Consider the following 24,488-nt stretch of genomic DNA (forward strand, 5'->3'; position numbering starts at 1 on the left):
AGCTGGGCGTGGTACACCTTTAATCTCAGCCTTTGGAGGCAGAGAGACAGGAGAATCTCTGAATTCAAGGCCAGCCTGGTCTACAAAGCAAGTTCCCAGCTGTCAGGGCTACACAGAGAGACCCTGTCTCAAAAAAAAAAAAAAAAAAAAAAAAGGCAAACCAAACCAAACCAAACCAAACAAAAAGAATCAGACCCCCTTTCATAATGAGGTGGTGTATAATTAAACAAAGTAATCAAGAAGGACTTACTTGGTCTGATTGAGATTGGGGATGGGAAGGGAAGAGAAAACCCACACAACATTTTCCTCACTGCTCCCCAACCCAGAGAGGAGGCTTCAGGCTCCCTTGTGGTTTCCCATTGGAAGATGAAATGGTGGGTTTGTAGTCCAGACTGTTCCACTAATTGATGACTGAGTATCCAAAATGATGTGCTCAGACTAAGAGGATATCAGTATAGGTGACTATAGGTGACTGTCTTAGTGTATTTTCCTGTTGCTGTGACAAAACACCCCAATTTAAGGGAGAGAAGGTTCATTTTAACTCACAGTTCTGGGTTAGACCACCATGGCAGAGAATCAAGGAAGGGGTCCGGAACTTGAAGCAGCTGGTCCCACTACATCCACAGTCAGAAGGGACTAGTGGATATATGCATGCCACCTGCTGCTCAGCCCTTCTCTCCACACTAACACAGCCCAGGATCCCCTCAGGGAATGGTGCTGCCCACAGTGGATGGGTCTTCCCACACCAACTAATAATCAAGACCTCTCTCTCTCTCTCTCTCTCTCTCTCTCTCTCTCACACACACACACACACACACACACACACACACACACACACACACACACACACACACACACACACACACACACACACGAATGCTGAACTCAAGTCTGTAGGCTAAGCTCTAGTCTTCAGTGACTCAGTTAAGTAACCACTCAGACCAGCTGGTTGCCCTTGACATAGTCACTGACCCTCTCCTACAGAGCCTCAGACTGTTGAGAATGTTTGCCAAGACCAAAAACCCAATGCAGATCTATTGAGCCATGCTAACTGGGAGGGAAGCCACCTTTCTCTCTCTTGGATTCTCAGGTGCAGGCCAATAAGGCACTGCTGCGGGCCCATGTGGACTACACACTGAAGTGGCCTTGTACATATCTGCTCTTACATATCTCCCCCACTTCTGACATCATCCTGTGCTCAGGCCTCAGGACCTCTCCACTGTGCCAAACTGAACTGGTCCCTGAGCCTCTCCCATGGGAAACCATAGAGGGTTCATTCTTTGATTCCTTCTGTCTTGTACTCCAAAGTCATCAGAGCTTATCTGACTCCTGGGCAGGGCCCCAAGGTTGGCCTTTTCTTCCCTGAGTTTCAGCTACCTGAGAGATTGTGGCCGTGATCGTTCAAAATCTGTTGCTTCATCTCTGACCACCTCTCTCACATCCTCATACCACTGAGATGACTTCTACCTGATGGAAAATTTTGCTTCTCACTCATGAGTCAGCAAGCCAAGAAGAACCAGAGAGAAAAATCAGTTTAAGAAGATAATTGCTTTCTTCCTTTTGCTTAGTCATAGGCAGCTGGCCACTTAAATGTTTCTATGCCATGAGTTAAGAAAGCAGGAATAGAGTAAGAAATTCAGCGGAAAGGCCACAGAATTAGAAGGTGGCGTTGCTGACAAGCTGTGAGATTTTCAGCATCTTACTGAGGTTTCCCTGATTTCAGTTCATCTGTAAAGTGAGACTCTCGATACATAAATTCCACTGGATTGATGTAAGGACAAATGAGATGAAGAAACAGTAGAATTTTTATGATTAAAAATGAGCTACGGATCTGAACATAGAATTCTCCAAAGAAGAAATAAGAATGGCCAAGAAATATCGTTGAGAGTGTTCAACATCCTTAGCAATCAGAAAAAAAAATGCAAATTAAAAAATGCTTTGAGATCTCATCTTTTCTGTCTGCATTTCGTCCAGTCAGAATGGCTAAGATCAAGAAAACAACTAAGAGCCGGGTGTGGTGGCGCACGCCTTTAATCCCAGCACTTGGGAGGCAGAGGCAGGCAGATTTCTGAGTTCAAGGCCAGCCTGGTCTACAGAGTGAGCTCCAGGACAGCCAAGGTTACACAGAGAGACCCTGTCTCGAAAAACCAAAAAAAAAGAAAGAAAGAAAAGAAAGAAAAGAAGAGAAAAGAAAACAACTAAGAAACGCTGGTAAAGCGTGCTGTCAGGAGAGGGAAACCCTGGTTTGCTGTGGGTGGGACTGCACACAGGTGCAGCCTCTACGGCAGCTGTTCTCAACCTTCCTGATGCTGTGACCTTTTGATACACTTGCTCAGATTGTGAAGGCTCCCAAACATAGTATTATTTTCGTTGCTACTTTTATGAATCGTAGTGTAGACACCTGTGCTTTTTCATGGTCTTCAGCAACCCCTATGAAAGGGTCATTCAAAGAGGTTGTGCGGCCCACGAGTGGAGAAACACTGTTCTATAGAAATCAGTGTGGAGAATTCTTAAAAAGCTAGAAGTAGGCCTACCAAATGCTGTGGCTAGACCACTCCTTGACACGAATCCAAAGGGTTGGTTACCCTACTCCAGAGACTCTCACTCAGCCATGCCCACTGGCGCTCTGTACTCGGGGGCTGGGAAATGGAAACAACCAACCTAAGGGCCATTCAGTAGACCACGGTGAACAGACAATGATATATGTACATACATACAGTGACGTTCCATTGGGGGTAAAGAAAAATGAACTCATGAAATCTGCAGGTGCATGGATGGAACCAGAGTATACTGTAGTGAGGAAGGCAGCCTAGACCTAGAAAGAAACACCACATGTCCTCTTATTTGATTCTTAGCTCCAGACCTTTGTATTTGGATATATAAGCTTGAAATAATTGCAGCAGACAGAAAAGTAGAAAGGGACTGTGGGTTGGGGGCTGGGGAGTGAGTGAGCTCTAGAGAAGGGGATGGTGGGATAGCAGGTTCCATGAAGGGGTGGAGATGGAAGAAATGAGGGGAGAACTGTAACTGAGAATGGGGAAGGGAGGGTAATACAGTCAGAGAGGAGGGTGGAGGGAATAAATAACATGAAAGGTGTTGGGAAAGGGAGGGAAGTTTTGGTTGTGAGCCTAACCTTTAATGGCTGAGTCATCTCTGCAGATCGGGAGGGAAGTTTTATAAAATTACTTGAATATATATTTGATAGATAGATAGATTGATAGATAGATAGATAGTTTAAAGACCAAGACCCATAAACTAACAAAATCCCTGTGCCAGCTTAGGAAATCTCCCTTTGAATTGTTGGTTGAGGGAGCCCAGAAGGCCTGTATCTCAGATCAATACAGGCTATTGCTATTGCCCTTGGTTGTCCCTCAGAATCTATTCTAATACACACAACTACACACACACACACACACACACACACACATCCAGATTCTCTGTATACCATTTTGAAAATAAGCAGGTGGAGAGACGCCTCATTAGGTAATGTGCTTGTTATGCAGAGAGATCCCTAGAAGCCGTGTAAAAAGCAAGCATAGCAATGCCTCTGTATAAGCCATTGCCGGGGGCAAATGTGTGGCTGAAGACAGGCAGGTCTTGGAACTTCTGCCTGGCCATTTAACTGAATCAATGAACTCCAGGCTCCCAGGTTCCCTGCCTCAAAAAATAATGTAGAGACTATCCAAGGCAAACACCGTCAACTCCTGTCTACACACACACACACACACACACACACACACACACACCACATGAATGCTTATTCATATCACACACATAATAGAATAGACTAAAATGATGAAGACTGAAAATGAACATACATGGTCTCAGAACCCAGGTTAAGAAATCAGTAGTACCTCATTGGCTTATACATACCTTTCTCATAACAAGACTGAGCACAGATGTTAACAAAATTGTTCCCTTGTTCTGTATAGTTTTATGACCTATAATAGTTTCAAAATATGTTATTCAGTTTGCCTATTTACAACCTTTGCCTAAATGGAATTTTACTGCCTACTTCTATTTCCCATTTTTTCCAGTATATATATATTTAGATTCACTCACAAGGAAGCACATGGCTATGGTTTACACAATGTGAGGATATACTATGATAGGCTGATGTTGATAACGACATAGATGCTCTTTACCACACTAAAGACATATTCTCCTGTTCCTTGTTTACTGAAAGATTTTTATCATAAAGTCATTTGAATTTTATCTTATGGATTTCTACACACACACACACACTTTGTTCATCTGGAGAATTGCATTACCTTGTAGCAATAAACCAACAATAGAACCCCCCAAGATAAAAATCACATTGGTTATTTTATACATTATTCAATATTGTTAACTATAGTTTGTTCAGGATGTTTGTCTTCAGTGAGATTAGTCTGTGATTCCTCCTACCTGCCTTTCTGAGCTGTTCCACTCCGAGTTTGAAAACTTGCAATGGTTAGTTTCTAATTGTCAACTTGACACAATGTAGAATCATCTAGAGTCCTAACTAAGAAATTGCCTGGATAAGGTTGGCCTGTCAGTAGGGGATTGCCTTAAATGTTACATTGTTGTGGTTAAGACTTACCCACCATAGGTAGCACCATTCCCTAGACAGGGGCTCCTGACATGTATAATAGCAGAAAGACGGAGCTAGCAGCAAGTGAGCATGTATCCATTCATTTCTTGTCTGTCTAATTACTGTTATGATGTGACTAGCTGTTTGAAGTTTTTGTCTTGACCTCCCCACAATGAGACAGTGTTGGACTGTAACCTGAAATTGCAAGCACCCCTTCATTTCTCCAAGTTCTTTTTTGTTAGAATATTTCATAACAGCAACAGAAACAAAGGCACGACACTGTTTTCTGAAAGAATTTGCATGAGATATTCATTGTCTAAACCTGAAATGTTACATACTTATATAAATCCATTGATTATGAAATTTTGAGGAATGCTGGGGCCTTGCACATTCTAGGCAAGAACTGTTCCACTGAGCTATGTCCTTAGCCCAGATTATGGAAAGATTTTAAAGCAACCATTCAACTTCATTCATGGATATGAGATTATGAGTTTCCCTACATATTGTCTGTACAACAAAGTCTGATGGGTAATGTCTTTATATTTCTGTATATGTTTTCTACTTTATGTTAGGTGACAGTCTGAGGAGTTAGACTTAGCTCAGGAGCAAGAATGTTATCTGGACATCTCAGCCCCACCATTTTCTGGCTACATAACCTTGGCTGCTGGTGAAGTGTTGGCCCCCAAAGCTTTATCTGCAAACGGGGTAAAAGCTTCCTCTCATTGTTAGTGAATATTAACATGTGTCAAACTCATAAGCAATGAGCAGGCGCCACTGCCAGTATTTATTGTCAGCTCTCTTTCATTTTTGACTTGGTTGTCTATCTGTTTCAACTTTTCCGAATGCATTTAGGGTGGTAGGGGATAGTTTTGAGATAATTTTGTTACAACCTATGGTTTTGTTTAACAGTGGCCAGAGACTATGAAAGTGATATCAATTTTTTGGCAATTTGTCAAGGCATTTTGGCCTAGCATGTTCCTGATTTTCAAAAACATCTTATTTATATTTAGGAATGAGTTCTCCAAGAATAAGGTTAGTAAAGATGTCATTCAGTTCTATAGTCTGAGAATAATTTTATCTGCTTAATATAAGGAATATAGGTGGCTACCTTTGAGCAGGTGAGTAATTTAGACCTTTTGCTCACAATGACTGCTTTCTTAAGTGTTTGCGAAATTTTCTCCTATGAGGTACTTTATTTTAGAATTTATAGAATTTTTTTGAAGCTAGTACAGCCAGTTAGCAGATAACTCACACCTACTTTCCAGTTATTAACAGTTGACTTGGCCGAGCTAGTGAGCCAATGTCGATAAATTCATTAGTTGAGGTCTATGCCAATTTAGATTGCTGGTGCTCATTTCCTGTTCGAGGGCCTCATCTATAGTCAACGTGGCTCCGTAGTCTGTTCTCAGTTCTTCCTTATTTTGATGACTTTGAGAGTTGGTCATGGTTTTAGAGGGTATCCCTGCCGCTATCTGTATTTCTTTCTTCTTTTCTTTTCTTTTTTCTTTTCTTTTCTTTTCTTTTCTTTTCTTTTCTTTTCTTTTCTTTTCTTTTCTTTTCTTTTCTTTTCTCTTTTCTTTTCTTTTCTTTTCCTTTTCTTTTCTTTTTTCTTTTCTTTCTTTCTTTCTTTCTTTCTTTCTTTCTTTCTTTCTTTCTTTCTTTCTTTCTTTCTTTTTTATTAGATAGTTTCTTTATTTACATTTCAAATGTTATCCCCTTTCCTAGTTTCCTCTCCAAAAATCCCCTATCCCCTCCCCATTTGCCTGTTATGTTTAACTACAATTAGGGTTTTTGTTTGGAGGAAGAATAGACTGAGTATACTGGCTAGTTTTATGCTAAGTTGACACTGGCTAGAGTCATCAGAGGAAGAACCCTCAACTGAGAAAATGCCTCCATAAGATCAGGCTATAGGTAGGACTGTAGAGCATTGTCTTAATATGTGATTGATGGAGAAGGGCCCAGTTCATTGTGGGTTGTGGATTCTGTAAGAAGGCAGGCTGAGTAAGCTATAAGGAGCAAGCAAGCCAGTAAGCAGCATCCCTCCATGAGCCCTGCATCAGCTCCTGCTTCCAGATCGCTGCCCTGTTTGAGTTCCTGCTCTGACTTCCTTCCATAATAAAGAGATGTGGAAGTATAAGCCAAATAAACCCTTTCTTCCAGCAATAGCAGCTCTAGCTAGGACACTGAATGACAGCCACATCCTATCAGATTAAGTTCCTATCATCAACATGACCTGACACTGTAGATGTCAGCTTCGATTACTTGGTGATATGTTTATGTATGTAATCTACTATAATTTTATTTTTCAAGGACTTATTTTTATTGGCTTAAATTACATGTCTCTGTGGGCATGTGCACATGAGAACAGATGCCCACGGAGGCCAGATCCCCTGAGGCTGGAGTTACAGACGGTTGTGAGCCACCTGATATGGGTACTGGAAACTGAATCCAGGTCCTTTGGGAGAGTGGTACATGCTTTTAACAGTTGACCCATCTCTCCAGCCTCTGTGATTTTTTATTTTAATCTAATATCATAATATTACAATGTATTGTAGTGGACAAAAATCCAGAGGCCCAGATTCTGAGCCCATTTTACACTAAACAACTAGTGAGCTTTGGCAAGTCACCCTCTGATCCTCAGGGATGTTCTTTGGTTTTGATTGGTCCTAACCTGAACATATATTCTTTTACGACTGCACATGTGCATCAATGCTTCTGAGAGTCCTCTAAGAAATATGCAGTTCTCAGATTGTAAGTTTTGGTAGCCTTAAGGTGCACCCACTACACCAGGCTGGCTGGTCTGTTATTGTGGAAATAGTGATGTATACCCTGTGGGTGCTATCGTGAAGGGCACCATGGCTTACATGTTATGTTGAGGTCACTTATTCAGGGAGAGTCAGACATCATGTGTGAACACTCCAGTAGCTTTCAAAAAAGGTACACATGATAGTTTGTACATGCTTGGCCCAGGGAGTGGCACTATTGGGAGGTATGGCCTTGTTGCAGTAGGTATGGCCTTGTTGGAACAGGTATGTCACTTTGGGCATAGCCTTTAATACCCTCATCCTAGGTGACTGGAAGCTAGTCTTCTTCTAGTGGCCTTCGGATGAAGATAAAGAACTCTCAGCTCCTCCTGCACCACATCTGCCATGCTCCCATCTTGACAACACTAGACTGAACCTCTGACTGTAAGCCAGCCCCAGTTAAATATTGTCCTTAAAAGAGTTGCCTTGGTCATGGTGTCTGTTCACAACAGTAAAAACCCTAACTAAAACAGTACAGCAGTGCTCAAGTAAGCACCTCTCTCTCTGTACCCAGAATCAACATGACTGGTTGAAAACAGCACCTTGAAAGTAGATCCCAGCCAAGAATCTCACAATCCTCAGACATTCTCGACCAATGAGACTCTGATCTAGATTCGCCCCAAATTCCAAATACCAGCAACTCTGTGAAAAGAAAGTTTATCGTTTGTTAGAAACAACAAAAAAGGGCTTTGAAACTGTGTTACAGGTCCCTCCTGTGTAGGAGGCTTTGGGAAAGGATGCTTCTGGCTCCATGCCCAGGTTCCTCCCTCACTTGAACCTTTATCTGCAGTTTTTATATTGAAGGTTCAGGCAGAACTTCTTTTCAGAATGAAGTCTGCTGCCAAAAACAAAACTGAAAATGCTGGTCTGGAAAAACATTAGATTAGATGTTCTCCACAATCCTATCTCTTGCATCCTATGTTTGGACTTAATGACTAATCCCTATAAACTTCATCCATGAAACGATTCTTATAGAACCTTACAGGTAGCCTTTTCTTTAGCATATATTCTTTGTGCCAGTAAATAAAATCCTAGAGATGGAAATAAAGTTTGTCAGGAGCTTTCCCTTCCTGTGTGAGATCTGGCAGAGCCCAGACTACAGATCCGGTGTTTTTTTATACAGGGCAAAGAGCCCTTCCCCGAGTACAACTATACCCCGGGATACTATTTGTGAGCTGCAAAGGGACCATGGGTTTACATGTGTGCTCTCCTGTGTTCGCGAATGCACATACCACACACCCACTTGTGGATACCATGGAGTGCATGTGGAGGTCAAGGACTTGTGGGAATCAAGTTCTTTCCCTTCCACCATGTTTATCCCAGGGATCAAACCCAGGTTGTCAAGCTTGGCAGCTTTACCTGTTGAGCCATTTCCCTGGCCTGGCTGCCATGTTTTAACAGTTATGTGCACGATGTTTTAGAAGTTTAATATTCATGACATCATTTAATCCTTATGGTCACCCTAAGGCAAGCATTTTATAGACTGAGAATGCAAAGGCTGATAGATTAAATAATTTACCAGTTAGAGCAAGTGGAATTGTAGTTCAAAGAATACAGGCAGAGAGCCCTTGGCCTTAAAGAGTATGGGCTGGCATGAGAGAACAAGCTCTTCTCGGGGTTTGGAATACACTGAGGGTTCGTCCCCTCTTTAATTTCCCAACAGTGCTAAGTTTTACCTTAAAGTGAAAACTCTTCCTAGTGATTGACCCCCAAGTTTTCCAGTGTCTTCTGGTCAACTCTGAACTACCTAGAGAGGAGTACTAGCCACCTAAAACAGTTATTAAAGTGGACATACCTACTCCAGCAAGAGGAACTGAACTACTGGGATGCCAGAAGCAGATCTCAGACCAGGGGATACCCAGTAGCCTGTCCAGGTGAAAGTCATGGCCTCAGTTGTTGAGGTTCGAAACCTCATTCCTTCTCAGAAGAGGCCTAGCAACCGCTGCCACCCAACTCCCTTCAGGAGTGGCATAAATATCAGTAACACACAAAGCAATCATCAGACATGATCAGATGTGCCTATAACCAACAAACTAGGCCAGGAACAGAGCTACTGGCTTTCTGAGGCCTCAGGTCACATTGTGCATCCTCTCTTCTGCCTTCTGTCATCTGAACCCTGGATTAGGAAATGCTACCACTGAGACCAGTAAGAAAATCAGACGCCGAAATCTATTTCTGTCACTTCAGAGTGTTCACCATACCCAGCTGACGTCAGTTTTTTATGCCTTTCTTCTAGATGATGGGCTTCACAAAAGCCTGTTGCCCTCAGGTACTCAGGCCTTCACAGGGAGGACAACCCATGTAAAGTGTGACATCCAGGGGCTTTGTGCCCTAGCAACAAGTCCTAGCCTGAGTGACAATCACTCAGAATACATGTAGACCCTTAAAATTCTTGGGTATGCCCCAACTAAGACCTCTCAGTCTCCAGACACAAGGCCCAGACACCCTCCATTTAAGCTCACCCTAACACTATGCTGTGCAATGCTAGGATAAGGGTCCTCAGTTGTCCACAGCACTGGTCTGTGCTTGGCACTCAGGGAGGGCAGGCTGAGTGTGGGGCAGAAGGGGTCTACTGTTTCATGGAACAAGAACAAATGGACCACCACCAAATTCACAAAAGCAGCTTTTATTTGAGGCAAGGAGAAGTCTGACCCAAAGGATTACAGTTCTAAGCACTCAAATTTAAGTGTTAGTGGCACGGTTTGGGTTATAAATCTTGCTTCTCTTTGGTTGGAAAGGGTACTCNTGTTAAGTCCTCCAGGTGGGTAAGAAGAAAGACCAAGAAAGGCTGGAAGAAATACCTCAGCTACTGGTACTGCCCTCCAGATTCTACATCAAACTAACTAACTCTCACCACCTGGTTTGCAAGGTGCCACCCAGTGCAGAGGGACACAGGACACTTGCAAGGGCAGATGAGACAGAACAGGTGCAAGCCACTTGAGGAGTAGGGATCTGCATGCTGCAGCTTCAGACTTCGGCGTGGAAGGGGTAATCCTTGTGTTTGGCACAGCTGTCAGAAGAGCACATGTGATTTACAAGTTAAAGACTTCCAAAAATGAATTAGGTTCACGTATTTATTTATTCTCTCTCTCTCTGTGTGTGTGTGTGTGTGTGTGTGTGTGTGTGTGTTCATGTGCACATGTTGGGGGTCAAAGGACACCTTGTGAGTTAGTTCTCTCCTACCATGTGGGTCCTGGGGATAGAACTCTGTTCATCCTCAGGACTGATGCCAAATGTCTGAACACTATGAACCATCTTGCCAGCTCTCAAGGAAAAGGTTTTGACTGTAACAAGTCATCAACACACAGAAACGGATGTCTCATTGTGAACTGAGCAAGTCTTAGAGCCTTCTGGTCACACTGGGACAGCTGCTCAGCCTCTGGGCTCCTCCTGTCTTGTGACGCTCTGAACCAGCATGCCCATGACAGGCTGCTCTCTGCACTGGCCTGGAACGCACTGGGCAGCAAGTTCTGATTCCTGCCTCCTGGGAACTCTGACTGGCTGGCAGGATCAGACAGTATCATGTCATCTTTCGGTTGTCATTTAAGACAGGGCCTGGTGTGGCAAGGCTGGTCTCAAACACACTGGGTAGCTGAGGATGACCTTGAAGTTCAGATCTTTCTGCCTCCAACTCCCAAGTGCTGGGATTACAAGCATGTGGCACCACACCCAGTTTTATCTGCTCAAACACCATTACAGAGATAACGAAGCAATAGAAGGGTTTACAAGATGTACCAGGCTGTCTCTGGAAGGGCAAGTGAAGCAGCCAGTCACTCCCAGGAAAGAAGAGGGCACCTCTGTGACATCTGCATCAAAATGAGCACCTAACAGTGGCTGGGGATTTACTGCAGGAACCAGGGGGAAGGGCTGGCATAAAATGAAGCCAAGGCTCAGAGTCTATTTGGTTGGGCCAGTGCTTTGTAATGGAACAAAATGACAAGGATACCAGAAAAACTGGACAGGCAAGGTGTCAAAGCCTGAACGTGTGCATGTGTGTGTATACATAAAAAAACAAAATAACCATAAAACAAAACAAACAAAAAACCCCCAAAACCTAAAAAGCCAGTAAATTCTGCAATAAAAAATCAGAGACCATACCATGAAGTCCCAGATAGCTCCCACTCTCTGGAGGAGAGCAGGAAGGTAAATCAAATATAAAAAAAGGTCATTTCTTTCTTAATCAAATCAAATTAAGAACGACTGTGTCACTCCTCAGAAGATGCGGGTTTCCTACGTCTGGAGTAGCCCTTCTCTTCTGGAACCTAAGCAAAAGCGCACTGTTCATCTCTTCCGGAACCTAAGCAAAAGCGCACTGCTCATCTCTTCCTATACCCTAGCGCAGTTCTGAGGGTGTGTGACTCCCGGAACACTCAGACCACTCTGTCCCCCGCCCCCCCCCCCCCCACCCCCTTGCCCCTGCCCCCCGCAGCTGCCTTTCTCTGCATCCCCGGGGTCAGACACCAGCAGCACAAGCTCAGAGAAAACATGTGTCAACAGGAGGGCTGGCATGTGGACAGTAAGGAAGAGCTTGCTGGGAGCATGAGAGCCAGCCTCTCCCTGAGCCCCAACTGCACCCCAAGCCAACTCAGTATTGCTAATGCACGGCTGCTTCTAGACTAGTCCTGGAAGGTGCAGGAGGCAAGCGGACACAAAGGAGCACACGGCTTGCTCTTCCCAAAAAACTTTGATGTCAACATCAGCAGTCCTGGGAAAATGCTGGGCCAAGTGACTACTACAGCTCTAGGAACCGAATGGATCCCATAGGCAGGGGATTCACTTCTCCTGACCATTAGATCAAAATAAAGAGATTTTCATGTCAAAGTTAAGTGTCCTTAGTATAATATTAGAAATGGTCCTGTTTCAGACTCCTGGGCTGGCTGTTTACAGCTTCCTGAGAACCCAAGGGCCCTGTGATAGCAACGCGCAAACAGTCTTACACAAACAACATTACTGCCTAATGCACTTATCCCAGCCGCCACTGTGCAAACCCTGAGCCAGGCAGAGAGAGAGTTCGAGAATCAAGCGAGGAAGACAAAGCAGGCATTGGGGACACAGGTTGCTTCTTAAAGCAAACATCCCCAGGGACTTGGAGTCCAAACCCCATTTCAGAGGGAAAAGGAACCAGCAAAGGGAAAGCTGAAAGGGCCCTTGATGCCTGAGTGGCATTATAGTCATGGGGTGTCGTGTGTAGGAGGTGGGGCTACCCTGAGCCCAGCACCAGGGTCTTCCTACCAAACTCCTTATTAGGGTCATTAAGTCAATTACATCCCATGTGAACTCTTCTGGGAAGGTGGGTACCAGATGAGTCCCTGGGAGCATCTCAGCTCAGAAAAGCAACTAAAATGTCAAAGCTGGGCCAACTGTGCTCCCAGACAGGTCTCCCGACAGCTACCCTCCCCTGGCTCTCTGCAGTGCTTCCTGCACTGTATGGATTAGGAGACATGATGGTCTGTGGGAAAGCAGGGTGGGCTGCAAGGAAGGACCGGGCTTCTGGGGCCTTCGAGATGCCTCTTACGCTAAGTGCTTGGTGACGTGGAGCAAGCATCACAGTGGAACTCACCTCATCAAGGCGCACACCCTCCAGTTCCTGTTGTAGCTGAGTAGAGTGGCCATGTCCTCGCTGCTCAGCTCAAAGTCAAAGACCTTACATACAAACATGGAAAAACAACAACAACAAAAATCAAAGCCAATAAGCACTGCAAGGAAACAGAGACAATGCCACGCTGTTCCAGATGGCTCCCACTGCCTGGAGTGCAGAGGGGGGGAGAGACCACGGGACTTCAAGAAGATTGTTAATTACTCTCCAGAGGTACAGCCTTGTGGCCTTATCTGAAATGGCCTCTCCCTTCCAGGATTTCCAAGCAGAGGGCACTGTTCAGTCATTCCTGTCAGGCTCCTGATAAGTTCTAGTGTGATGAGCACCAGGGGAAATATTACCGGGTGCCTGCCTGCTCCATTCACCGTGAAGTACAGGAACGAGACGCCTCAGCGGCTGGAACACCCACCCATTAGCCTGGGACCTGCGCTCTGATGAAGCAAAGCCCCTGGCTGTGCAGAGAGGCACCAGCAATGCACCCCAGCTGGGGACTGAGGGATAACGCCTCCTGGATCCCTGTGTGAGACGGCCTAAGAAAATATGCAAGGAGGGCAGATTGGGGTAGCAGCATCACTTCCGTGAAGACGAGAGAATGGCCACAGGCATATGTAACAGGCCCCAGACCTCAGCACACTGACTCACTCCATGATGGAAGGAGCACTCGGGTCATAAACTCGGCAGGCACACAACACTGCCAGTCAAAATGAAGACTTAATTTAGCTGTTAAATTTCAAACCCAGGCCAAGAGAAGGTGCGTATTTAACGTATCAAAGCAGATGTGGCCTCCAGGTTCACTCAACCCCCTTGCTTCAGTGCCTACCAATTACAGGGTATGGCGGGCACCCCCTCCCCCACTTCTACCCTGCCCTTCCCCTAGAGGCTCTCCCCTAAGCAACCCAGACGTTTTTGTTACTCCCCAGTGCTCCTTCTGCACCTTTGGCCTCCTGGCTGTTGTACTTGGTTCCCCTCTCTCCTCCCCCCACCCCCATGGTTCAGGTCATGTCCTTTCCTTTCCAATTTCTTTCTTTCTTTCTTCTTTTTTTTTTTTTTTTTTAATTTTTAATTCACATCAAAGTCCATAGTTCTGGAACAGTCTTTAAATGTGCCAACCTTGCCTTTTGGCTTCTGTAACCCTTCGACCTCTGGCTAACTGTTCTTGTTAACTGAGGTGAGTCGCCCAAGATGTGGTTTTGTGTATAACAGCTACAAAGGCTTGGGGCTACGCTGGGATCCTAAATACCCAGTGTCGTCACAGGCTGGCTAAGAAAGACTTTCTCTTTGCTTAAACCCATGTCTGACTAGTCTTCTCTGGTGGATACCCCACAACAGAATATAGGGAGGAAGTTAGGGTACACGGTGGTCATGCAGACAATTAGGCCAGATGGCCTTTGGCAGCACTGGGGCTTGGAAATGGAGCTCCACCCAGACAACCCACTCCTCTTGGCACACTGATCACGGAATGTGCAGGACTAGACTCTGCTACATTCTCTTGTGATCACAGCCATGGAAAAACAAGCCAAGTAAGATGAAAAACAGAAACAAACAAACAAAACCAACCACTAGGTTAGTGTTCTGAGATTTGTCACCTACATTTTTTTTTTCTTTTTCTTTTTGCTTGCTTTTTCGAGATAGTTTCTCTGTGTAGCCCTGGCTGTCTGGGAGCTTCCTCTGCAAACCAGGCTGGCCTCAGACTCATAGATCACCTGCCTCTGCCTCCCAAGTGCTGGAATTAAAGGTGTGTGCCACCACGCCTGGCTCCACTTTCTTTCCTAATACTTTAGATATGAGTTACGCAAGTGTTAACCCATCTCTAGCAGGGCAGGTCTCTCTTCCCACATCTTTACACAGTAAGTGCTATCTATGTTCATGACCATGAGGATAAGGTAGGATTAGTAGCTCCCTACGTCATCAGAACCACTCTCTTGCCCACTGTAGACTAATGTGTGGCTGACTGTGAACCTCAGCAGAGCATTCCTCTGCTTGGACAGGACAGAGGCTCATGGGATACCAAGACCATCGTGGAACAGCTCTTCTCCCTCTTACCAGCTAGCCTGAGCTGCAGTGGAGTGGTGGTGGAGGTGGGGCATTCTTAATGCCTACGCCCGGGTGTCCAGGCATTGCTACCCGTTTATGACTGTTTAGGCACTTCACAGAGCCAGTGGCTCGGTGTCTGTCCTGGTCGTCCATGGCCTACCAGTAGCACAGGAATGTTTCCTGAGCACCCGCTGAGTAACGAGGCGCTGTGAAGTGCTGTGCATACACTGTGAGCCTCAGTCTCATGACAGCCCTCAATACAGGCATGATTCTGAGTGCAGTCAAGCGACTTGCTCAGACCACACATCTGGGAAGGAAAGGGGAGCCTGAGAACCCTGCCCCCACCACCAACACCATGGAGGAAAGCCAGGCCTGCAGCTGGGATCTCACCTTAAAGTTCTCAGCAATGCGTGCAGGCGTCACAGACTTGGGGATCACTACCAAGTTCCTCTGAATGGGAAACCGGATCAGCACCTGTGAACGAGAGGTGTGGCGTGTGCACATGGGCTGTGTTATCATCTCAGTCTATAACTGCACAGGTAAAGAGGTTCGGAGATGCCTAGTGACAGCCACAAGCTGGTCGAAATCCAGGACTCTAGAGTCCTGCTCTATCGGTGGCTCCAGGCATAGCACAAGGCCACACACACACAGGAAGTCACTGCCTGGGACTCGCACTACCCATGAGAGAAAGAGAACATCTCTCATATGGCAGATGGTAAGAGCTCTTCTATTTGTACATGGATGAGCTTCCAAGAACACCAGTAAATGCTGGGTCGAGGTCTGTGCTGCCTATTGAGGCAGTGGGAACAGGCACTTTTATGCCAAGAACTCATATCAATTAATTTCCTAAATTTCTAGATCTGTGTCCTTGATATTGCATTCTAGGACTCCAAACCACACTTCCAGAGAGGGCTTCACAGACTCATCTCCCTCCACTCCTAACAGGAACCACCAGGAGTGTAGAGTTCAGGCGGTAGTCACAAGGACCTACAAGGACCCTTACCTGGGCTGTAGTTTTATTGTACTTGGCTGCAATTGCTTTGATCCTGGGATCCTCCAGGAGAGACGGGTCTTCAGGCTTGGCCCTGAAGCAGAGAGATGGTGAAATCAAGTCTTCAGCACTGCCACTCAAGGCAGCTGGCCACCCAGCCCTGTTCCTCCCACTGACTCCTGGGTGGGTGGCCAGGCTCGGAAGCGGGATCACAGTCCACCTGCTGACCCATGGCAGAAAAATACCCGTCTTGTTCCTAGAAACATCAACCTCCCAGGAAGCCCGGAGGCCCCGGAGAAGGCCTGCACGCAGCACAGAAGCATTCCCTGTGACAATCAATCATTCCCTTTGGTTATTTCTAACCCCCAACAGTGACCCCTCAGGAACTCACCAGGGCCTGTCAGGAGAACCAAGGGGACTGTATGCTGTCACCACGATGCCTTTGCTGTGGCAGTACTCAATCAGCTTCTCCTGAGTTAGGTATGGGTGGCACTCGATCTGCAACACAAGCAGGAGGGTTGACCGTGGCAGTGGACACAAGTTCATGTGACTTGGTCAATGTCCCTTTTCTCCCCACACAGATATGTCTGCCTTCCAGATAAGCTGTAACAACTCTCCACATTTCCCAGTTGATGGCCTTCACATTAAGAACAATAATAATTTTGTTGCCAGTGCTCTATGGTCATAAGCCTGCAAGGCGTTCTCTGGCCTTGGCCATTTATCAATAGATTAAAAAAAAAAAAAAAGCCTGCAGTTCTCACTAGCTGCCCACGGCTTGCGTCAGAAGCCACATCTTTGCTGACTGGCCTCAAATCCTATCCCTGCAAAACTTCTATTCTCAGATGTGTCTGTTCATGATAAATTCCGGCCACTCCCTGGGTGATGTGGTCCACAGGTAAGAGCCAGGACTAGCTGGTACAGCAGAATGACAGCATCCTCCCAGGGGGAAGCTTACCTGGTTCACCGCAGGCTTATATTTTAAGCCAGGTTTGTTCAAGATCCTCTCAATCTGAAGTGGGTTGAAGTTGGAGACACCGATTGCTTTTACCAAACCTTCATCCACTAGTTGTTCCATAGCCTAAAATGAAAAGCGAGCTCTATCTGGGTACTGAAATGAACCCCAAAAGAACAAGGATCAGAAGCATGTTTGTGTCCAGAAATTTAACAGATGTGCCTTCCCATCCATGGCCAGAAGCCAAGAGGAGAGCCATGAAAACTGCCCTGGCTTTCATGAGACTTAACAGACAGAGACAGAATGATTATGCACAGGAAGACAGGGCAGAGCAGATCCCTCACACCTGGCTCACAGGCAATAACAGGGTATCAGCAATACAAACGGGTCTCAGCCAAGGTCATCTTACCGTCCAAGTGTCCACAAAATCGGTGTCACTAGGAATCACGTTCCCTGAGGCATCCAGTGGGAAATAGTCGGGCCCAGGCTGTCAGTAACAACAAGCACACACATGCAAAATCATCAGTGACACTTCTTCACAGACCTACTGATCTCACAGCATTACAAACTCTGTGGAGGATGGGAAGAGGCATAGCTGGTAGCCAAGATGAAAAGGACACCAGAAAGTGACCCTGATGGGAATCCGTGTCATGACTGGAGCTGTGAGGGCGCCAGACAGAGATCCAGACACATCCAAGTCTCTGAGACCAATCCTGTCGTGGAGAAGGCTGTGTGGGCAGGGTGGGGGAACTCAGGGGCCCAGGTCTCCATGGCTCTCAGGCCTAGAGACCTATCACACTCTGCCTATCTCTGTCATAAAAACAAAGCGTGAAAACCAAGTCCCTCGGGTCCCAAGAGACCACAGTGAGCTAAAACAGAGCTGTAGGATAAACCCTGCGACCTTTCGATCTGGGTCACCATGCAGAAATACAAGCCACGGGCTAAGAGAAAAATGTAATGATGCTACATTCTGCAGCTCAGAGAACCAGGTTGTGAGCATGGATTCACACAGGTGAGAACGGCATGCAATGAAAGTACAGACCCATACATGCATGCATGCACCTAGGGGAGGAAATGCAGCGGGGCTGGCTGCACCTACAGCCATGCACAAAAGGGACAACTGTAGCCATGTTCGCCATATTGTCAGTTTTATGTTCTAGAGGCACTGAGTGGTGCTCCCCAAACTCCAAAGGCTCCATCCGAGCCACCAGTGGATCAGACAGGGCAGGAGAGGCCTGCGGTTGCTTTCTAATACATTCTGGGTGATGCTGCTGATGCTGGTCCAAGGCCCACACCCCAGGCAGCAGAGAGGAGCTAAATCAAGCCACTATAATGTGCCAATAAGAAAGATGATGACTGTCGCTGGGCCACACGCACAGACCCAGTCCCGGCATGCCCCTCACCTTGAAGCCCGTGGGCCAGTGAATAAGGTACAGATCCAGGTAGTCCAGCTGCAGGTCGCTCAGTGTCTTCTGGAAGGCTCCTTTCACCATGCTCTTGTCGTGGAACGTGCACCACAGCTGGAGCCAGCAAAGCCACATGTTATCCCTGCCACACAGATGCCTCTTCCCGGCTGGGAGCAATACGGCTCCAAGGTGGGGGACATGCTCTCCTCTCCCCATAACCACGGTGCTAGGAGTGGCTGGAGAATTTCCAGCTCAGACCGCGGATCCCAACTTCCCCAAGGCAAGTGGGGGTGGGCAGGTTAAGAGTACCTCACAGAGACTAAACAAGGCATGGCTACAGATCAGGAGGTGCTAAACACACGCTCTAGGTCAGCCTCTCTGCCAAGCTGGTCCACGCGGAGACAGCATCACCCTCCAACCTGGGCTCCTTTGTGCACCCACAGCCTCTAGCTAAAACTGACAGCCAGCAGTGAAACCCAGTTTGTAAAGGGAACTAAACTCTGTCCCTGAAGTCACTCCTTACAAAGGAAGGGTGAGTGAACCCCCAGCCAGTCTCACCAGCACAGGGCTCTAACCTACAGGTCCGACAAAGAGATACCCTGGCGGATAAGCCACAGGTCCGCCTCCCACACAGAGCTAACCGTCATCATGTTAAGGGTGGTCCTGACTGGCAGCTGGGTCCCCCTGGCTAGGAGTGAACTGGGCCCCAGCATCCTCACAGATGGATACCTTGCTGACGATGAAGAGATCCTGGCGCTTCACCACCTGCTCCTTGAGCTTCTCCTGGAGGGCCACTCCCACCTCCTTCTCATTCTGGTACACCTGGGCACAGTCAATGTGGCGGTACCCCATGTCAATAGCAACCTTCACAGCCTCAGTCACCTGGCCAGGAGGGGACTGGAAAGGGAGGAATATAAGCCATTAGATTAAGAACAAAATCAAACAGGGCGGCGCTTGCGCGAAGCCGAGGGAGAACAGTGGGATCAGAAATCCTGGATCAGGCTCCTGTTCTGAGGTGGGGCCATTATGCACCATGCATTCATGCTATAGCATTCCAGTCAGCCCCCAGAAGGGGGGTAGGGGTAGAGGGAGGCAAGGTAAATGGCACATAATTTCACCTTAGCAGAGCCTGCCAGCCACCTGCCAACAGCGCAGATAACTAGAAGCCTGGGTATGATCCTAGCACTCTGAAGGCAATGGCACGAAATCTGTGAGGCTTAGAGCAGCCTGGGCTATACAATGAGGCCTTGTCTAAAAAAACAACCCACTAGCTGCAGCAATCTTACATAATAAAGGGCACCATTTCATTCAACTAGTTCATGGTATTTATCCTAGACCAAGAGCCCAACTGCCGCTGACCCAGGAGGTGGACACAGACAGACGGCCTCTCAGAGGTAACGGCAGACAGAGGTGAGTGGAAAGGGAAGACGGATCCTGGGACCATCACCACCCGAGCTCCATAGGGAACGTGGGAAGCCTGGCCACTAAGGAGGAGGAAGAGCCTGCCTGACCCCGGGCTTCTCCAGTTCCCAGACTGCACAGTACTGGTTGTTTTCCATTCCTGGGCTGCTCCTGCCAAGACTGGAGAGCCACACAAGACACTGTGCTGGGCACTGCTGAATGAACACAGCACATTCCTCTGGAGAGCAGGGGCAGAAGCAGATGGAAACAAAAACTCCCCCAAGGCCACCAGCAGCTGCCAACATCTGTTTTGTCTGGAGCCTTGCGAACAAAAGAGTCGGGATAAAACCGGAAAACACCAGAACAAGCCCATCCCTAGCACCATTGCTGTGGCGTCACCCAGCAAGGAGGACCTGCTTTAGACTGTTCAGCGCCCTCTCATATCCCCGTAGGACCTAAGAGTGCACCTGTAGCTTCTTCTCCACAGGTTCCTTCTGTGGTAACAAGGAACTACGTCAGCCTACGCAGGAATAGGCTCTCTGGGGTACCCACACAACCATGGCTGACATTAGCTGTGAGGGAAAAGCAAATTCCTGCCTGAGAAAGACAACACAAGGGCATGATGGGTTGGGGTTGCCCTACCTCGAGGCACACGATGGATGTACGTCAAGACCCAGGACACTTGTGTTGACTCTTAGAGGCCCTTCTGCTGCTGTGTAGTCAGCCTACTTAGGGCCTGGCAGCGCTTGGCTTTGGATAGAGTGCTGGGCACAAGGTCCAGGCTGGGCAAAGCCACACAACATTTGCCACAGCCACTCATGCATAAGCGGTAACATGATGTGAGCCAGGCTGTGGAACTCCACTGCAGGACCTGCACTGACCAGCTAAGGAATCGGCCTCAGCTGCAGTCATTTCCTGGGAGAACGAGGCTTGCAACTCCTTGAGAGAATGGGGTCTCAAATGCCTGAATTCTAGTAACCTAATTTATAACCCCGGATGGAATCCCGATCGTGAACCTAGTGGCTGTTGTGGCTATAGCCAATGGGCTCCCACCCCTTCTGCAACTTCTCTGCTTGCCTTCTGCTTAAGGTTGTTAACCTGGTTTTTCTGTTCCTCAGAGCTAGAGCGCAGACTACACTAAGCAATGTTGTAAAACAACTGTCACCAAACCAAAATCCACAGGAAAAAAAAAATCTATGTGATGTTTTCATGGGAAGACAAAGACAGATAAAGGCTGGACTGGACTACAGGTCAGAAGAACACCCCTTACATGGGCTTCCTTCCCCACACAGGCTCGTCCTACCCAGAGTCACCACAAAGAGCGCTTCCCATTGTTAGATTCAGAGAAACTAACCTCACTTGTTTAGATGGTGTAAGTTCATCTTACAGCTCAAGAATTTAAACTGTAATTCCAAGAGATGAAGACTGAACCCTCAAGAATAACCCTTTCCCCAGCCTTAGAACACTGAAAGCCCATACCCTAGTTTAGCAGCAACACTAATGAAACTTGTTCTACTGTAATCAATCGATCAATAAAGCTGTACTGATTTTAAGACATATCTCCACTCCAAAGAGATGTAGATCCAGGACTGGCCCTGCAGAGGCAAGATTTGATTATCATTGATCTTAAAGATGGAAAGGTTGAGGAGTGTAGCCTGGTCACTGGTAGGCAACCAGGAAACCAAACTCCTACTTCAATGACCACCGCACTTCTCCCAGACCACAGGATCGAGGACTGTCAATGGATGCTTGCTTTAACTCATGAAGCAGGAAGACCCTCGCAGTTTTCTTCTAGGAAGAGAGGCAAAAATCGGTCTTGAAAAGCAAACAATGAAAACCTGTCACAGCTTAAGAATGCCATGTGACCCTATGAAAGGGATTCAGGGCACGTGCACATAGATAGTTTTACCTGAGATATCAAAATCTGATTGGGGTACAATTAGGTCAAAAAAAAAAAAAAAAAAGTCCACTTCAAAAGACTCACGGTCTCAAGGCACTGAGGGCGTTAATTGGAAAAACGTCCGAGAACACAGCTGCCCCTCCATCCATCCCTAGCAACAGTCCGAGCCTACGTGTGGAAGAGGCAATGGCCAGGTCCTCTGAAGATTTTCAACCAGGTCAAAGCACTACCAGTGAAAGGACCAGGTCTCTATCGGGCCAGCTCTGCCTTAAAGGCCTCCTGACCATACAATACTTAAACAGTATTTTCATACAATACTTACTGTATATTTAGTGTGCATTTAGGGTCAGAGGGCAGGCAAGCCAGTCAGGAAGAAACTCGATGCAAGTAAAGGGTGTCTCCCAGCTGCCTGAAATCCTCACCTCCCAGGAGAAACGGACTCCCTCAAGGGAAGAGTGGATCATACAGACGATCAAAGTCCTGCTGTGGTTTGTGGGCTACCATGTTCCATGAGAACAAGAAACCGCATCCACACACCCTCTGTGACCGTCACAGTGACATATTATACTGTGTCATCTATGAAAGAATACCACCCATATGCAAGGAAAGTATGAAGTTGATACTCTTTTTTAAAAAGGGCAATCTGCAAGTCTCGACTGTCCTCAAATCCCTCGCTGCTACACCAACCGTCCCTGGCCCCCAGACACAGGCGGGCATTTTCTATACCTCCACCTAACTCTGGATCCATTCTACGAGCCAGGCAAGTAGGAAGTGACAGAACTATCTGTGAAGAAGCCAGGATGATCTATACATACAAATGTATGTTATTTTAAACGAACACCCAGCTCTCTGGGGCTGTCGCATGCCCTCCAGCCACTGGCTTATGAATGCTTACTCCTTACTTACCTCAGAACCGATCTCAAAATGCTGGCTGGCCCGTGAGATGACTTTCGAAAGCTATGAGCTTAGTTTTTGGAGAAATGGGACAGAATTAAAAGTATCAGCATCCTACCCATAATTTGGGTCATGTATTACAAAACTACTGTAGTTACATGTGTCTGTGTGTGCTGTGTCCAGTAGCTGTGTGCTACGGCAGGGAAATGGTCTTTCTTATCATTCTGACACACAGAATTCAACCTGGTATCAAGGTTTTAATTCAGTCATGCCTTTGCAGTCACAAAGGAAACAAAAGTCGCACTTGCTAATCTACTGGCTTAGAACACGTTCAGAGAAAGACAAGTCTATGACCTTTCTCTTATTCTCCATATGCATTACCCATTTTAACTGTAGTTTGGGTGGAAACAGACTCTGTCTGGTTTCAAACCATTTAAATTCAACCCTGCCTGATTTTCTCTTTCCTTCACCGTGTCTAAGTGCTTAATGCCCAGGTCCATCCATACTCAAGGTTCTTAAAGACCCAGGTCACAGCAGCAGTTTGTAATATACGATACAAACCACCCTGCAAGTAGCTTAAGAGCTAGGTTTTCCTGCTTCAGCAATACCACCAAAACTATATCACCAAAACTGGTTCCTTAGTTGCCAAATAATCAAATCAGTTCGAGTTTTTAGTTTTTCAATTATTGTTTCCTTTTTTTTTTTTTTTTTTTTTTTTTTTTTTTTTGTATTTCACTGTGATGTATCAGGCCCTCTTCTCAACTCTGCTGTGTTGTGTTGAGGTTTTGGGGCTATCTCGCCTTTAGTCCTCTTATCAGTGGGTGGCACCAGCAATGCGGAAGCCAGATTAATTCTCGACGAGTTCCGCACCGTTAAGAGCTGCACTCAAGAGACTTAGGGGACAGAGAAACAAGCTCTCGCCTGCTAATTTAATTATCTCAGGCCCGTTGGCCCAAGTGGCTCATTCCCGAGAGGGCAACATCTGCGCCAAGTGAGGTCAATTCACTCGTGAGGCTGGGACGCCACAGGTGCCAGATGACAAATCTAGGGATCTGCTTCAGTCCCTCTCACCTGGGTCCCCGTGGGTGTGTCTCCACCTGGGGCGCCCACGCGGACTCGCGCGCTGCTCCTCCCAAGCCCCACACGCCGGGCCGCGGCCCAATGCGCTCACAGGCCCCGCCACGCGAGCCCCGCTCCGCGCAGGCCGCTCAGGGTCACCCAGCGGGTGGCGGACTGCACCTTGATGCGTGCCTACCTTCCAGGTGCCCAGGCCCAGAGTGGGCATCTTGGTGCCGTTGTTGAGTTCCAGAAGGCTGGCCATGATCTCTGCAGGTTACAAACCCGGACCGGCAACTGTGCCCCGCCGGCTCCGGCGCGCACCTTTAAATAGCCCCAACGGCCTGCAGAAAGGACGCCTGCGATTGGTGCAGGGCTGAGAGACGGAGCCTTCTGATTGGTCGCTGCCGCGGTCCTTAAGGGGTCGGCGAAGATGCTTCTTTCCCTAGGTCCTAGTGGCACGGAATTCTCCAGCTGCTCTGCCTGCGCCCCACGTGGCAGAGTGTTTGCCCGTTGTTGTAGCACCAGACTGAAAGCTCTGAAAATAACCAGCAGACTAGAGATAAGGAGACTGGGGAAAAGTTTTGGTTTCGTTTTAGAGCCCAGAAGAAGATGTCTCTGTCTTTTCTAATCTCAGAATGACACTCTTCTGGAATCCTACACATCTTGCTTTGAATCTGATGGAGCAGATAGGCGTCAGGTGTATTTAAGAGCGTTTTTCCCCCTTAGATTAAAAGTTAAGTTTCAGGTGTACTTAAGCACCCCCATCCCCGCTATTAAAATGATTGCAACCGGTTTTGCAGAGTACTACGAAATACTTGTATGTAGTAGCTTTCTACCACTGCCGGTGTCTGAACATGCTCAGTCTGGTTCAACAAGAC

The 24,488-nt window shown here is 47.0% G+C and overlaps 1 protein-coding gene across 1 annotated transcript; it reads right to left on the reverse strand.

Moving 5' to 3' along the window:
• Positions 1–9,987: 9,987 nt before the first annotated feature.
• On the reverse strand, positions 9,988–23,949 carry Akr1b1 (aldo-keto reductase family 1 member B). Its single transcript, XM_021189246.2, has 10 exons — positions 23,807–23,949; positions 19,086–19,253; positions 18,354–18,470; positions 17,360–17,437; positions 16,954–17,076; positions 16,390–16,496; positions 16,011–16,092; positions 15,398–15,481; positions 12,938–13,020; positions 9,988–10,387 (listed from the first exon to the last, which is right to left on the reverse strand). The coding sequence occupies exons 1-10, from the start codon at positions 23,870–23,872 to the stop codon at positions 10,345–10,347; spliced, it is 951 nt and encodes a 316-aa protein (XP_021044905.1). The 5' UTR covers positions 23,873–23,949; the 3' UTR covers positions 9,988–10,344.
• Positions 23,950–24,488: the final 539 nt, after the last annotated feature.

The sequence above is a fragment of the Mus pahari genome, chromosome 2, assembly GCF_900095145.1.
Source record: "Mus pahari chromosome 2, PAHARI_EIJ_v1.1, whole genome shotgun sequence".
Taxonomy (NCBI): Eukaryota; Metazoa; Chordata; class Mammalia; order Rodentia; family Muridae; genus Mus; species Mus pahari.